Source organism: Phaethon aethereus (assembly GCF_964289735.1).
Source record: "Phaethon aethereus genome assembly, chromosome: 1".
In the NCBI taxonomy this organism is placed as follows: domain Eukaryota; kingdom Metazoa; phylum Chordata; class Aves; order Phaethontiformes; family Phaethontidae; genus Phaethon; species Phaethon aethereus.
In genome coordinates this window covers 13,568,776-13,584,547 of record NC_138575.1, presented here as the reverse complement: position 1 = coordinate 13,584,547, position 15,772 = coordinate 13,568,776, and the positions used below count along the sequence as shown (strand labels likewise).

Here is a 15,772-nt window from a genome sequence, read left to right as displayed (position 1 = left end):
AGCAGCAAACCCATGAACCTGCAGCTCTGAGACCAGTAGCACCTCCCTTTGAATGACTACCTCAATTTTAACAGTGCCTGAAGCACAAGCGCCTAGTGACCCAAGGTTCACGCTCCTGCACTGAGCAAGAGCTGTTGTAACTTTTTGGATTGTAAAACATAGTTTATAAGTGTGATTTCAAGAATAAGGAAAATTCTTTCAGTGCACGATTAATTGCCTTCTTGAGTAAAAGCGATGATGATACTTACACTTCCAAGTCCTCAAGTCTTTTGCTTTTACAAGAAAGTAGAGAGGGGAATAGAGTTATCAAAATAAACATTCTTAAATCAAAGGAACTCTTTTTCACTTTGCCCTGAGGATGCTCCCAGTGAGACAACTTCTTAAGCTATGCTATTCCTAGTATGTTCTGGCACCACAAGATAATCCCTTTTCTGACCTATTTTGCCCATTTTGATTCTTTCAGAGTTGCCTTGCAATTACAATATTAACATTTAACTGTGTTTAGGATATGTCTGCACAGCGTCATTCTATGCCATGTGGGGATGCATGAGCTGGCAACAAGTGCACTGGCTCTGAAACCAGAAACACTGGAAATGTAGTACAACATTTCACCAAATTAACATACTACTGCTATGAGAAGTGAGTGACTACCAAGGTGCTTGACATGATGCCATGCAGATCCATATTTCGATACTGATGTAAGTTGTATTTTGGACATTTACACCGCCTACATCCAGTTGATACTTTTGTACTGTTAATATGCTTTATAGCCCTGATTGTGCATTTTAATCAAAGAATTTCAGGTTATTTCAAGCTGGAAGGGACCTCAGGAGGTCTCAGTGACTGCTGATGAAGTTCTGTTCTGTCTTCTACCAAAGGGTCCAAAACTTGGATGCTGTATTCTAGATGGGTCCTAATGAATGCTGAGTAAAAGGCGATAATAATTTCCCCTCAGGCTACTGGCTATGCTCTTGTTAATATAGCCCAAGTTACTTTGCCTAAATAAATAATAAGTAAAGAAAATCAACCTCCCTTAAACTACAAATAACCAATGATTTTTAGCCTGTTTTTATTACTAATTACAGAGTATGTAGTTTTCAGCTTATTTTTTCTACTACATTTTTGGAACAGAATTCACATAGAAAGGGTTATTTCTTCTCTGTTCTGTTGCTGTCTACAGCAAATGTCATTTTTTAGTTCATTGCTGTTCTTCTAAACTTAGGATTTGGCTGCCCTTTGGGATCACTGAAATTCAATGCAGTTATTATTTGAATAAATTTGCTTGTCACTTACACAGCAGACTGTCATTTTCATTTACTATTGGAGGTGTCCAACTGAGATTCAACAGTGGCTACCTATGTAGTTGCTTGGGGAGAAAGAAAAGTACCTCAAGAACATGTTGGTGGGTAGGAGGCAAAACAAGATCTTGAACCTGGGTCTTTTGTCCTTACAGAATACTCCAGCCACAGAACTTTTTGTTGCTTGGGCATTTTCTCTTTCACCTCCTCTCCTCTTTCCCTCTCCATCTCCCCCAACCACAAACCCTATCTGTGAAATAATTTTCTTGAAAAATTCATGACTGACTTAACTGATTAATATGTATGTACCCCAATGTCCTCTATGGATTATTATTTTTCCTGTCTGATCTTCTGCAAAGTACTTTCAATTGGCTGTTATATTCAACAAAGTGAAAACTCAGAGTCCCAAGAGGCTAATTATCCATGGTTTTGTTACAATATTAATTCTGGCAATCATGGAATTTTAAAGTTCAGCTAAGGTAACATGAAAAGTAATTCTCAATAACTGCATGGTCATGAAATACTGCAATGAAGTTCGCTGAGATCATTTGCTATTGTGAAATATGGCTTTTTCTATACTCTCTTAGTTGCTTTTCTGTTATGAATTTAGAAGACTGAAGTTTGGCCCTAAAAGCTGAAATTGTTATTTTAGTTCCTCAGGAAGCAGTTTTGGGCAAAAGAACAGTTCCTTCAAAACATACTTTGGATGCAGAGAACGAACTGCATTACGCTGCAACTTGCAAAACAACAAATGCTCTCACTTGTCTCGGTTTTTCAGGAGTGGTCAGCATTCACAATTTCAGATGGATTTGGTGGGAGGTGTGGACGTCTCCCTACATAAAGCCTTTTATGCTTCCTCCTTCCAAGGGGCTCAGCTCAGAGTTAGTTAAATGCCATTTGAAACATCCAAGGGCACCCCTGTGCCGGAAGCTGCCCCTTCCAAGGGCTCTGAGTCTTCTGTTGGTCCTAGGTCACAATCTGCCCAACTTCTCCCTAGAGGTACCTAGGACATCTCAAATGACACTAGGTGCAATAAAGTTGAGCTCCAGCAAACATTAGTTTCCTGGACAGAAAGCGAACTATAATGATTAAAGGCAGATCCTGACGCTATATTCACCATCTCCCTATACTCAGTCATAACTTTTATACTATGTATAGTCTAGCTAATTAAAAAATCAACCTCCCCGGACATCTGTCTAACCTGTTTTCCCATTTTCCAGTTGCTTCTGCAGTGCCCTAACTGGACAGCTGCTGTCATACGGTTTGCTGTGATCTCCACTTTTATTTCAAGTTCCTGAACTTCATCTTGATTTAAAAAAAAAAAAAAATTCAATTGCTTGTGGAGGAATAATTTATTCATATAACTGGTGGTTCCTTGCAGGATGTCTCTTTGGGATATAGGAACAGAGAAAATCTACTTTGTGGGTGAATCCTGTTGTACTCTGAGAGCCAAATGAGTGTCTTAAGCACAAAACCTCAGAGGCCAGAATAACCTTTGGTTTTGTCCAAGACACAACTGGCCAATGATGCCCTTGGAAGCAATCTTGAGAGCCTCTTTAGCTTTCATCTGTGCAGTGACTAATTAGCAGATGTCACGTTTTAATTAATTTATTTTTTTTATTAGAATTGAACTTGGAAAAATATAAGCTGAAAAACATGATTTACTTACTTATTGTGGACCCAGATTCAGGCCTGTTCAGGGAACTGATGATAACAAAGCCAAAGCCTTCATTCTCCTTGCGGTGGATCACGACATCACTGGTTTGCAGGCTGTGAGAAGTGAAGCCCTCGGGGGGTGTAGCATTGCTACTAGAGACAGCGTGATTACTGTTAGCGTAAGTGGTGTAGTCACTTCTTGGAGAACTGTGGTGCGTAGACACCGAGCCTGGGCTTCTGCCATTCTCTGGGCACGGTTCTCCTACAACGCAATTCACACCAGTATTACAGTCTGACTTGCTCAGTGTCTTTGTGACTTACACTACATTTGCTAATGCAACATGAATACAGTTGGCTGTCTACAGCCCAGACTACAGCAAGTATTAAACTAGGAGCTGTAATAGATGCAGAGAGACAGGAATCTACACAATTATGCAAAACGTTCAAGGGCAATCAGATGAAGCAAGCATGAACACTCGCTGCTTAGCTATCTAAAAGAGAGGAAAGGAAAGTAAGAAACAGTGGCTATCTGGATTGCAAAAGCGTTAGCAAGCACAATTGCCTTGTCTGCTGGTTGATCTGTCATTAAGAGGAAAATGTGACGGTCTAATCCAATATAAAATTATTTGTGTTTGGATTAAAAGAATTTAAGCAAGCGCTTAACATAGAGTAATTAGGATTAACTGCATAATGTTCTTCTTACAAGTTGATTAGCGTGCTTAAAAGACGTTCATGGAACAGAGCAGTTATACAATGAAAAATAATCACAAACAGTTTTTCTGTGGGTGTCATGACAGAAGCAGTGCTCATTTAAAGGCTTTGAAAATGCTCAGGTATGGCGAGTTGGAAAGGGCAGAAGTGAAAATGGAGTCCATCCACACTTCAGTATTGCTTTATAGTAACAAGAACAGGGAACAAGTTAAATCTTGTGGGATTACACACTTTTTTAATACAAGAATTTTGGCAATTGAAAACAGTGAAGTTACACATCCAGATGGGAAAAAAAGATTTATATGCCTCGCAGATCTAAGTTGTTTACACAAATCAGTATTTACGGACAGTTTTAATACAAAACTTTCAGGTGAATATAGGTAATATGTTTTCTGTTTGGGGCGACGAGAATGGCAGTCGTTCTACTGAACATGTGAAGAGTTTACGCATGCACACATACATCCTAGGAAGAGAGCCTGCAAATTAGACCTTCAGTGTGTACATATTAATAAAATAAACATCATCCAAGGACAAGCTGTTGTTTTCTCAGTCAGGTGTGTCCTTTAGCAGTCCTTCTGCAACTATGAAATAAAGTGATTAGAGAGAATAAAGAGGAAGAAAAAAACCCCAATTATTATACTCCTGCATTTGAATTGAAAATCTCCAGGAGTTATTGAACCAAATCTGCAACTAAATGCCATAGTCAGTGACAAGAGAGATCTCATTTTCTGGCTGTCATGTTTCAGAAAAGTGAATACTGTTTATGTGAGAATGGCTGCAACAGAAAGGGAATTATCTTACCCTGAAGAATGACCAAGAGCTGGCTTGACCATAAATGAATGCAACTGAATGCCATTAAGTATAGGAAAAGAAAGATAAAGGAGGAAAAGTTCAAACGGCTATTCGATTGCCAGTTGTGCCATAGACATTAATCAGAAAAATTGCATTTTGCTTCTGTCTGTGAAAAAGATGGCGTTTTAATCCGTGTTGTTCCAAATACCACATTTTCCTAGTCAAATAGTTTTCCAGAGCTTGTGAATGGTGATTTTCTGTTCCAGATCGGGGTTAGCATCTGTACAAAACGGCGATTCCAGGTGAGGGCTAAGATACTACATCAGCTATCAGGCGGGTAAGAAAAGCCCCAGATGCCTCTGTTGTATACATTCACGCCAGCAAGACATTCACATAAAGTCATGGGCCTGACGTGTTAGTATTGCATTTCTCAGTCATGCCCAACATCAGTCATTTTAAATTTTTTCCACAAAGCTTATGTTGTAACACACCAAATTAAAATCCCGTTCAGCTCCAGAAACGCTTAAACATTAATGAGTTACACATTATACTCCCCGGTGTGGCACTCGCAAGGCCCAAGAATAACTCCAGGTGTTTTACCATCTTGCTTCATTTTCTGTGCCAGGAGACCAGAGCGTCTAATAGACCCTTTTATTTAATATTTAACAAGCAGCAGCAAAGGCTGGCATCCTCTCTGTGCTAACCCTCTTGCTAATTTTGCCTGCAGTCTGTACAGCCGGCTGACCCGGGAGAGGTGCTAATCGCAAGCACTGGGTGGGTTACCTTGGTTATTGGCCATTTTCCGAGCGCTGGGGGAGCTGCGAGGGGGTGTCGCGCCGGGCGGAGGGGGCCCTTTCTGGCCGGAGGACTCTGGAGTCGGTAACAGAAGAAAGTCAGTCCCACGGGAGCGCGGCAGGCAGGCAGCTGCGGTGCCGCAGTGGGAGGGGGACTGTGGAGACGAAGGTGAGTGGGAGGGCGGCTTTTTGGCAGGGGAGCGAAGGGGAACGGCGCAGGCAGCGACAGCGGATCTGGGGCACGGCGAGGCAGAAGACAGGACAGGCTGGGAATGTGGTTTTGCTCATTTCTGGTGCCTCAGCGTGGTGTACTCACCACGAGTGTTTTAAAAGTTCTTAAATAAACTTCTTTCCTCAGTAAGCAAAGGTGGCAATGGAACGGCAGCAAATTCTCCCATTAAAGCTTTAATAGGTGCTGCCATACATTTTTCCAGGTTCCGGTGTTTTTTAATAGCTGAGACCGAGCTAGTCTAAAGGTTTGATTTACTCCAGATTCTTCATATTGTTTTAGGTTTGTTTTCTGAAAGCTTCTGTTTGAAGGGAGGATCCGGCCCTGCTCCTGGGGACGGATGTTCCACATGTTCCGTGGCACATCGCTTGTGCCATGCAGGAGGTTTTCAGCCAGCTTGTGTTGCAGTCGGGGGGCAAAACTCCAAGTGACAGCAGTGAGACCAGAAATGGGCTTTTAAGACAAACAAGAGTGAAATGAGTTCCTGCCCTAAACAGTTAACACTCTTCGAGCCTTTCTCTGATCGGGTATTGACATGGTCAGCTTTAACAGCTTTAACTTAGGTGAATGTTTGTCCCAAAAGGGGATGGAAGGAGACAGCACAGACCAAGACAGCATGGAACAAATCCAGAGCACTCATGATCGCCACACTGGGGTTGCCAATATTGTTTCCACTTTTGAAGGAAACAACACTCAGCGTTTTTGTCACAGAAATGAGGGACACATATTCACAATTACTCTTTCTTTAAATGATACAAACATTCACTTTGATTTTAATTTTCTCTATTTTTTTAGAAAAGCGGTGTTTGTGCTGCCAGCATTGAGAGCTGTTTTTCCTTTCACCCTTCCCAGCCTTCACTCACCCGTGGGCAGGACCTTTCTCCTCACAGTAAGATTCACTTGCCCGTTTCGGGCAGCGTTATGCATCAGATCAATCACATATCGGTGGGTTTTGCCGGCCACTGGAATCCCATCTACATACACCAGCTCATCACCAGGATGGAGGCGACCATCTCGGTCTGCTGAACCCATGGCAATTACTGCTCCAATGAGAATCTAGGCAACAAAGAAACAAAATCCCATCATATATATTTTAAGCGCACACACAGGTGCAGCCTCCCATTTAATGCATTGACTTTCCCTTACTGTTGAAATTAAGTTAGTGATTCAGTGCAGGTGAAGAGATGTGTGTATGTCTGAAAGCTGTGCTCCTCCTCTGTGTGTGTGAGTGAAGATGCTTCCTTGTCTTTGGTAAGAAGGTAAGATGTTTCCTACTTGTGTAGGAGTGATACACCTGAGAATCTTGATCTAAGGATGATCTACCTGGTATCTTCAAATCAAGACAATGTGTCTATAAGGAGCATTGAGTTTATAGAGAGTACATTATGCAGAAGATCTAAAAAGATTATCTCCAGGTAACGGTCCTTTTGACTTAAAATTAGCTAGTCTGCACATTTCTTATCTAAGGTTCCTTACTGGTATGTGACGTCAGCAACTGGAGTAATACACTTGAGGTCAGTAGCGGAAGTGACCTCACTACACGGAATTTGCTTTAGGAGTCTCCAAGGGAAAGAAGCGCTGTATCAAATGTTGTTACTCATAGTGAATAATTGCTCAGGTAGTGGTTGATTAGCAAAATGGAAAAAGAAGAAAAATGTCAGCTTACTCTGGGCAGATGTTGTTTTCCCAAATCGACATTTAAATGTAATTTGTTTGGGACATATAAACTAGTAAAAAATCTGTTCAAAACCTTTAAATTACTTTCTCCACTTTCTATGCACATAATTTCACTTAATTTATTAGAAGAAGACATATATATTCTCCCTGTGGAATAACTGGTAGAACGGTTGAGAGTGATTCAAACAAAACCTGCTTTCTTTGAAAGAATATTAAAGCATTCACAGAGCATGTTCCAAATTTTCCTTTCTCTTGTTCAGTGTGAGAGTGAGTACATAATGATGGATATGACATGCCGTGTGACAATCCGCTTTAAATAATAAAAGATAAAAACTATCAAGTATTGCTTTTCGTGATGAACTGTAAAGGCTAAATGTGGTAGTCACACAGGTGGTCTTGTGGTTTTTCGTGGTCTTAGCTGCAGAGTTGCAAGTATCCCCACAGTGTGTTTAAATGAAACCCCATGTGGAGCCTGGAGAATTTTTCCCCAGTTTCTAGCCTCCCTTTGGATCACTTTTGCTTTCAAAAATTAGCAAAGAGAGAACACGATGTGGCGTTTTCCTGCTTCCTGGTGTTCCTGGAAACCTGTTAAGCAGTGCCAGACTGAGTTGCCAGAGACACTCTTTCAGGTTCTTCGTTCTGTTCTTCAAACAGTGAAAGAATATACCTCAAAGCTTTGGAAAATACTTTGTGCAAAATCCAACTATGAAATATGTATTTATGCTCTTTTACTGGACAGGAAAAAAGAGATCCAAAGCTACATTTAGCCAGATCTCCACAAAGTATCCTCAAAACCTTTACATTTGGGCATCTCATATAAGTAAGAATTTTTTCCTAGTTATTTTGGGAAGAGACGGGTGGTAACCCTTTGCAGCTTGGAAGACTGTAGGGGCTGTGTTCCTCCTTTTGTTTTATTGAGCATTTGCAGTTTCTTTATAATTGGCCACCAAAGTATTGAACAATTTGTGCATCTTTAACCTTTGGAGAAACAAAATGCAGCTCACAGCTTTGTAGGTCATCAGTATCTACTGCAAAGTGTAAAAACGCCTTCTAGTTTTGACTAATTAAACAATTATTTCTGATATTTCCAGTGTCCACAGTGGAATGTGATTATGTTACTCATCTCAGTGGTGCAACTGACTCCTAACGTATGCAGGAGAGTCCTACTTTAAACACTTCAGGTAGGAGCCTTTGTCAAGATGATGGCCACCATTATCTGTTATTTGGTATATTTAACAGCAAGAATAGGTTAATTTTCCTTCTTTTTAATTTTCTGTGTCTGAACTTGTTTCTTATCCAGTATCTGCTCTCATTTCATGGCTAAGTAGTTTCCCTAATAGTCATAAACTCTACAAGCAAAACACAAATTGGAAAAATATTTATCAATATTATGTTACCTCTGTAATGCAGTTTCATACTGGCATGAGATTGCTTTGAAAGTGTGAGGAAAGCGATGATGACATAGGCAATTAAAGGGTGTGTTGTAGAGGAAAGGGAAAGTTTTACCTATCGCTTGAGGTTAAACATGAGAAGTCCTGGGATTAGGAAGGTTGTGACACAGCATAATCTGAAGTTGAAGCCTGGGTCTATTAACTTACATGTTAGTCTGTTTTTATACTGAGTAACTTTGTGATTATTGGTAATTATGTGACTTTGTGTTGCAGTTTCTCTGAATATAACACAGTAGATTCATGGGCACATAATAAAATTTAAGTAATACACATAAACGGTGTGATTCATCTCACCTAATTTTAAGTGTCTGTGATGTCTAAATCCAAACTAATCATCTGAACTCTGTCTAATCACTGCTAAAGATAGGAACTCCTAAGGCATGGTTTGCATTATCCTGACGCTTTGCTCTATGGACATCTGTTATGTCTTAGAAATGTCTGTTTCTTGGCTCTGATTATAAAAAGAATATAGACATACATCTTGCAGGCATTTTTGAGAAGAATCCTAGTCAATCTGTGTTGAAAAGGTGAAACTCTTAGTGTAAGTATGTATATGTTCCGCCAAATTTGGGTTTGAGCTCACAAATTTATCCAAAATACTTCTCTGCTTTCGGACAGCAATTTGCAACTTCAGTAAAGTTCTAATTTATGTATATTTGCAAACTTTCAGTGATATAATTCACTATAACAGATTATCTCTAACTCCTCAAGTTACTGGGAGATGTGATGAATACCTGTGGTGGTATGACCTCATGAGAACTGACAGGTGATTGGAACTGGCATAACCCACAGTCTTGATATTTGAAATTTCTTAATAAATTTAAGTCTTTCCTTTGGAAAGCATCTTTATACTTACAAGTCCAGCAGCACTTTCTCCTTCTAAGGTGCCGGGGTAGCTGCTGTAACTAGAAGGAAACTAAGCTATAGTCCCTCTATCGTGTCAGTATTATCCTTCTAAAAAAACTTCATGTGAATTCTGCTTCTTCAAAAAACGTATTGCCTCATGCTGAAGAATCCATATTCCTTTTTAGAAATGAAGCCACAAAGACAAAAGGCAATGAAAGCTTCCTTTTGTTCTGTGTTACCTGACTGCACAGCAGGAGAGCTGAAACAAACATTTCAAAGCTTCTCAGTTCTTGATTCATAGGGAATGCAGGGGTTTGCAGGAGAGGCAGAAGCTGCCTCTCCTTTTCCGGAGGTGAAAGGAATGGGAGGCTGCGGGTGGGCTGCCCATGGGGGAGTGGGGAAGCAGTGGAGGAGAGAAAACAGAGTTAAGAAGTCTTGTATTTTGAATATAAAATAGATGGGAACTAAAAAAAAGTGGAGTACATTGGTCTTCTTTATTAGTGATGAATTTGAGCAGTGAAAAACAGTAGGTGGACAACGAAGAGGGAGTGAGAACTGAGAAGCTCAGCACTGCAACACCTAGCTCTAGGGAGGTGCCTCTTTTCCTTGTAGGATCCTCAGCCTCAAGCTGAATGATCTTATTCATTCCTGAGGACTTTGAGACATGGTTTGTGCAGAGACATAAACCCTATTAGACTGATATGTTTGGGGGAAAAATGCTTTTTTATTTGCAAACCCTGAAATAGAGATAGCAACTCTGAGGTTAAGTGCAGGCTGAGAGAAATTGTTCAGCAGGACAGTGAAGCGCCTTAGAAGATGGTTCACAGAAGGCAACATTTTTGGTCCTGCTCTCCAATAATAGCAAGGTGCTTATCTCCACACTTGGTATCCAGCTATGACTCTTTGACTTTGGACAGTAAAGCCAGGTGAGCCCTTTGCTGAAAAGAAACTAGAAAGAACTGCCTCCTCTGTAACAGTTCAGTGCATAATGTACATAGCTCGGGGGCAAAGGACTCGTTTCCAAATTCCCACTCTACTGGATTACGGAGCAGGAACGTAAATTCAGATCTCCCACAACTCTGGCATGTATTCTTAACCATCAGAATATTAGATATTCTAAACCAGTTTTCTCGCAGTCCTTTAGGTTGAAATCGTTTAATTTTATATAAATAATAATATTTTACATGAGGCGTTTGAGCTGCACTTCTCCCCATGAGAATGTCATAAACCTCCCAACTGCAGAGCCAGTCAGACATTCAGTCTGTGACTACTTGATTATCCATTTGTAATGAAAAAACCACTAAAGAGGAGACAAAGAGAGACTTCCCCAGAATACTGAACAGCCTTGTAGCCAAGGACACTTTCTTGGGAGGTGGGAAATGCTACAAGATACTCCAGACCGGAGGAGGTAGAGGGAGATTTCCAAATCTTCCATTAGGGCCAATTCTTTGCAGGAGAAAATGATAAAATGGGACATTTCCTCTAGCTCCTAACAGATTTCCTTTTTGCTTTCACCCAGTAGGCAAGCTTTGAGAACCCATACTGGCTGACCCATCCAGAAAAGACAGGAAAAATGCTTAGGTGGAGAACATGAAGATGGTGGCTTGGTGGCCTCATTTTATGTGTGCTGGGACGTGGGACGTGGGAGAAAGTTAGATGCCAGAGGGGCTTCAGCCACACTGCAAGTATAGATGAAGAAGCAGTGTTGTTTTGAAGTTCATCTGTACAGCTACACCTTATTTAGTGTTGAAAATCTGTTCCAAAACACTTATTCTAAAATTGGGTCTCTGCATTTCAATCAGCACTTGAAGTACCTTTTTTAGAATACAGTGCATTTGTTTCTTTTTAAGGAGGCATCGGTAAACTATTAATATTTATCAGTACTTAGACAGATGTTGACAATTTTAAAATAGGGGAGCTTCTTTCATTTCTCAGAGCCAGGTGTTGTTTAATGTTAATGCTTGAATGACAAATATATTATTCTGTATGAACTTGAATATGGAATATGTAAATCTATCAACTAGTTTTACATTATCTCAGAAATGTGGTTGCACAGGACTCAGAGTATGTGTAAGGTTGTGATAATAAAGTGTTATCATTACCGACTTGGGTTAGTCCTCATTGACAAACCATAGTTACATCATCGAAGTTATTCTGAAGGAGTACTAATTCTGCCTGCTCTCTCAAAATTGTAGTACTTATATATCTCTCTCTCTCACTAATTTACCAAAATATGTACACATTTATTTTAAAAATTGTGTATGTATTTTATTTTATATTTTAATTTCCCCTGCAATGAACCTATGTTGGCTTTGTTACCTGTTATTTGGTTACAGGGATGCCTCCCTCCCAACAGTATAAAGCTACCATTTTTATGCCTGATGCATCACATAATGTTGTCATCTAACCTGGAACGTGGACTACCTTTCCCTGGTGGGGCCTTCTGTGTTTCTGGAAATAAACTGGATTGTCAACTGTATCTTTTAACCTTATGCATATATACATAGTCTGCCTATATTGAACATATTTTTGCATAGTTTTACGTAATCTGATTTTTAAAATCTTCTGCTTAAACTCGTTTTTGGAAAGTCAGGATTAAAAGATGTCAGGTCACACTCTGCAGTAAAGGGCTGAGTGATGCACTGTTTCTAACTTAATTTTTTCTGATTCTAACTTAATTTACTGTGACATCTTTCAGATGTGGACAACCTGAGAGTCCTGTCTTTTTCTATGGATGAATAAAAAAAGCCACTTTACCTACAGCCTTAACATGGTGTTCATTTTGGGTTCAGCTATGTAGTAATATTTTTCTGATCTTTACACATATTTTAGAGTTACAAAAAGGAAAGTCAGAAAGAAATAACTCACAGGCTGTCCAGGTTCATCTCCTCCCAGGATTCTGAAGCCAAACCCAGACTCCATTCTCCGAAGGTGAACATCCAGTTCCTTGTAATCGGGACCTGGTTTAAAGGGAAATCCCACTGAGCAAAGAATTTTGGCTTTATCTTGAGAATTTGCACCATCTTCCCTCCCACCTCGTGTTCATTGCACATGACTAATGGCATCCTGGTTAGAGCTGGTGGAAACAAATGGGACACAATGTATTGTACACAGACAAGGAGGAGACTTGAAAATGTAGGTATCTTGGAGAATGATTATGTTCAGTAGAATACACTAAACCAAGCTAGAACACGTTCACAGGAGAATCCTACTGGAAAAGACTGTTCTAAATATAAAGGTGCCTTCTTCCTACAACTGACTGCGTAATATACGGCTGTTCATCCGCCTCTGGCATTTGTGTTTTCCTTGCAGTTCATTAAGACCTAAAGAGAATAAACTGAAATGGGAGATAAAGGTACAAAATTGTCAATCCAACTTAGAAAAGATGAGTAATCATTACAGGTCATTTTAGCTCCGCATACAGATATAAACCAATATGTCTTTTTACATAATGTTGCTTTTAAGTACTCCACTTGCAGGTAATACCCTCAATAAAGAGTTTTGATGAAAGCTATCATTATAAGCCTCCAATTCTTAGGGTTTAAATTGAAAGTTAACATCATTAAATTGAACTCTTTAATGCTACTCAATTAAAGTCTCAATAGCTTTATGAATCATTAAAATTGTGCTTCCATACACCTACATAACTTGCCTGTAAGTATGTAAACATATATTCTGCCCTGGAATATCTCAGTTCAGCAATGTGGTGTTTTTAAAAGTCAGTCTCTTATAAAAGTGTCTTTAGCCTCATTCGAAAGAGACCATTGTTTTGGGTCTTGATGCCCTCAAAATACAAAAGAGAAATTTTGAATGAAATTTCAAATTGTATGAAGTGAAACAGTAAAAAGTTAGAGGACTAAGTAACTGTCTGTTTTGACTATCGCTTTGTCTGATGTTCAGAGATGCTTTAGGCTCATCACCCAAAGCAGGACAACGATTAACAAGAAGGATCTTCTGCACAGATTGCACTCTGGCCTATAAACGGTGACAACTTTTGGCCAATGTCAGCTTGTTGCCAACCCCAAAAGACAGAAAGGTTTATTTCAGCAAGCTGTTCATAATGTCTCCAGTTTTGCCTTCTTTCCTCAGGAGGGAAGGGGCTACAGATGGCTGAAACACAGTGTTTCAGTGACTCTGATTTACAGATACCCCCCAGAGCCATCAGTGGACAACTCACAAACTGCAGAGTTGGGCAGATCGCGCCTTTAGTCTGGGGTTAAAGCTGATTCAGTTTTAGTCAGGCCTTGCAAAGACGGACACAGAGCTACATGCAGTGGCTCTATACTATGACTGTGCAATAAAAATCCTGTCTAGACAGCAGCACAGTGATGCTCTTGTGCTTTAATGCTTGTTGTGTTCCACCCCCTTCTCTGGGACTAGAAAGTACATTGTTTCAGCAATGTGTATTGGTATGAGTGAGACTAAATCACAAATATTTCAGCTGGAAAAAGAAAAGTATTACCTTTCCCTAACAACTTGTTTCTCATATATTTAGAAGACAAACCCAACAGGTTCTAACAGCTTATTGTACTGACCTTTTTCAATCTGATAAGTGTCTCAGCAGTGAATAAAAGAGCAAATTAAGTTTGTGCATGTACAGGATGTTAACTTTAATACAAAGGTTGTTTCAAAGTTGCGAGAGGCAAAGGAATTTTAAGATGAAAGCGACACTATCTTTACCTGATTTGCTGTGCCTAAGTGTAACAAGGATGGGGCTCAGCACTGGGGAGAGGGCTTTGCAGATAGACACAGTGGGGTCACTGTTTATAGCCCAGGTCTAAGGCCCCGTTCCCAGCAGTCCGTCACAAACCAAGCACTCCCTTTATTTGCGCATACATGAATGAATGCGCACAGTTGGGAACACAGTAAGAAAGTATGAGTATCAGGATGTGAAGAATACATACTCTGTCACACTGAGATGGAAACTTCCCTCAAACATGTACATTGACAAAGCTGATCTAAACTAATGTTGGCACCACTATTTTTTTTAAAAGTGGCTGTTTTTCTACCCGTTTAGAATGGAATAGGCAAGCCCAGTTGACCATGAAAAGGTTTAGGCTAAAAATACTGTATATGGGCGTACTTTTCTGTGAGCTCTAACACAGTCTGCAGGCCTTTGGACAAACTGACTATGTCGTCACGCTTGCTCAGAAGAACCTTCCACCCCAAAGAGCTGGAGGGCTACGGAGCCCATTCTCTGCCAAGTCTTACCAGGTCGCTGAAAAATGGTTTTAAAAAATAATGTTCTTTTCTGTCCCACCAAGCAAACAAAACATGGAACCAGAAAGAATCCCTGGGTCATCTAGTCCAGCCCCCTGTTATTGCAAGCCTCTGCCAGCAAACGGCACACAGACCTTACCACTAGAGAGAGGCAAAGACGACAGCGGTACCTGAGCTTGTTTGTGGCCTTTGTCACTAGGTCACCTGCCTCAATTAGAATTTTCACTGATGGATTGCAGCCCACGATTTTACTTATTTTTTCACAGTAATATCATACTATCTCCAGTGACTGACTAGTACACGAGTACTAGTGGTTTCCTCCACTGCCGTTGCTGGTTGTTTCAGCTTTCATGCTTGGTCCGATACGACTCCGTTGGCTGCACTGACCAGCTCTCCATTGGTCTGCAGGCAACTACACCAGGGATAACTGAAGTTTCGTGTCTGAATGTGGACCCGATTTCCACCCTTAGTTTTTGTGCTTAGGTCATTAATGAAAATGACACAGAAGACTTCTTGCAAGGCTCCCCACTAATATTACCCTTTCAGTCCAGAAACTGTTCTCTTAGTAGAATAGTTTATCTGCTTTCTAGCCATTCCTATTTACATTCTGTGCTAAGCACTGCCTTCTCCAGGCTCACACGGAAGTGCTTTAACTATAACTGACTTTTTGTCTAGTTGAAGTCTAGGTTGGTTAAACATGCATCACTTGTTTAGTGCAAAAGATCAGTTACCAGGTTAGTCTGATACAACCCATTTTTGGTAAGCTGCTTTTGCCTTAGGTCTCATTTTATCTCCATATCAACAGTTAGTCTTTAATCAAAAATATGTTCTAATGTCTTGCTGATGATGAAAACATTTCTTTCCTGTTTCTTAAGGACAGGTAAGTTGTTCACTACTATGTGTTTTTACTAGAGGAGCTCATGTTTGGTAAATTTACTAAAAGTCCCTACTAGTATGTGGCAGCAGTTTCAATATTCCTAAATGTATATTGATCAAGTATTCTCACCCATATAAGTGATTACATTTCACCTGATATTTCTTCAGTGCTTTCTTCTCTATGATTCTGGTACTTTTTTTTCCTCACAAAGGATTGTTAGA

General features: G+C 40.1%; 1 protein-coding gene across 2 annotated transcripts in view; it reads right to left on the bottom strand.

Annotated features, from left to right (window-relative positions):
* The window catches only part of MAGI2 (membrane associated guanylate kinase, WW and PDZ domain containing 2), a gene marked incomplete at both ends in the record, with an annotated part of 789,860 nt that overhangs the window by 59,806 nt on the left and 714,282 nt on the right, over nt 1-15,772 (bottom strand). Inside the window, 4 exons of one of the 2 annotated variants that reach the window (XM_082004503.1) lie at nt 2,968-3,216; nt 5,241-5,327; nt 6,344-6,536; nt 12,323-12,414. In XM_082004503.1, coding sequence (XP_081860629.1) covers nt 2,968-3,216; nt 5,241-5,327; nt 6,344-6,536; nt 12,323-12,414 — 621 coding nt within the window. The remainder of the gene's footprint in view (nt 1-2,967; nt 3,217-5,240; nt 5,328-6,343; nt 6,537-12,322; nt 12,415-15,772) is intronic. The other variant, XM_082004504.1, reaches the window with a different exon arrangement.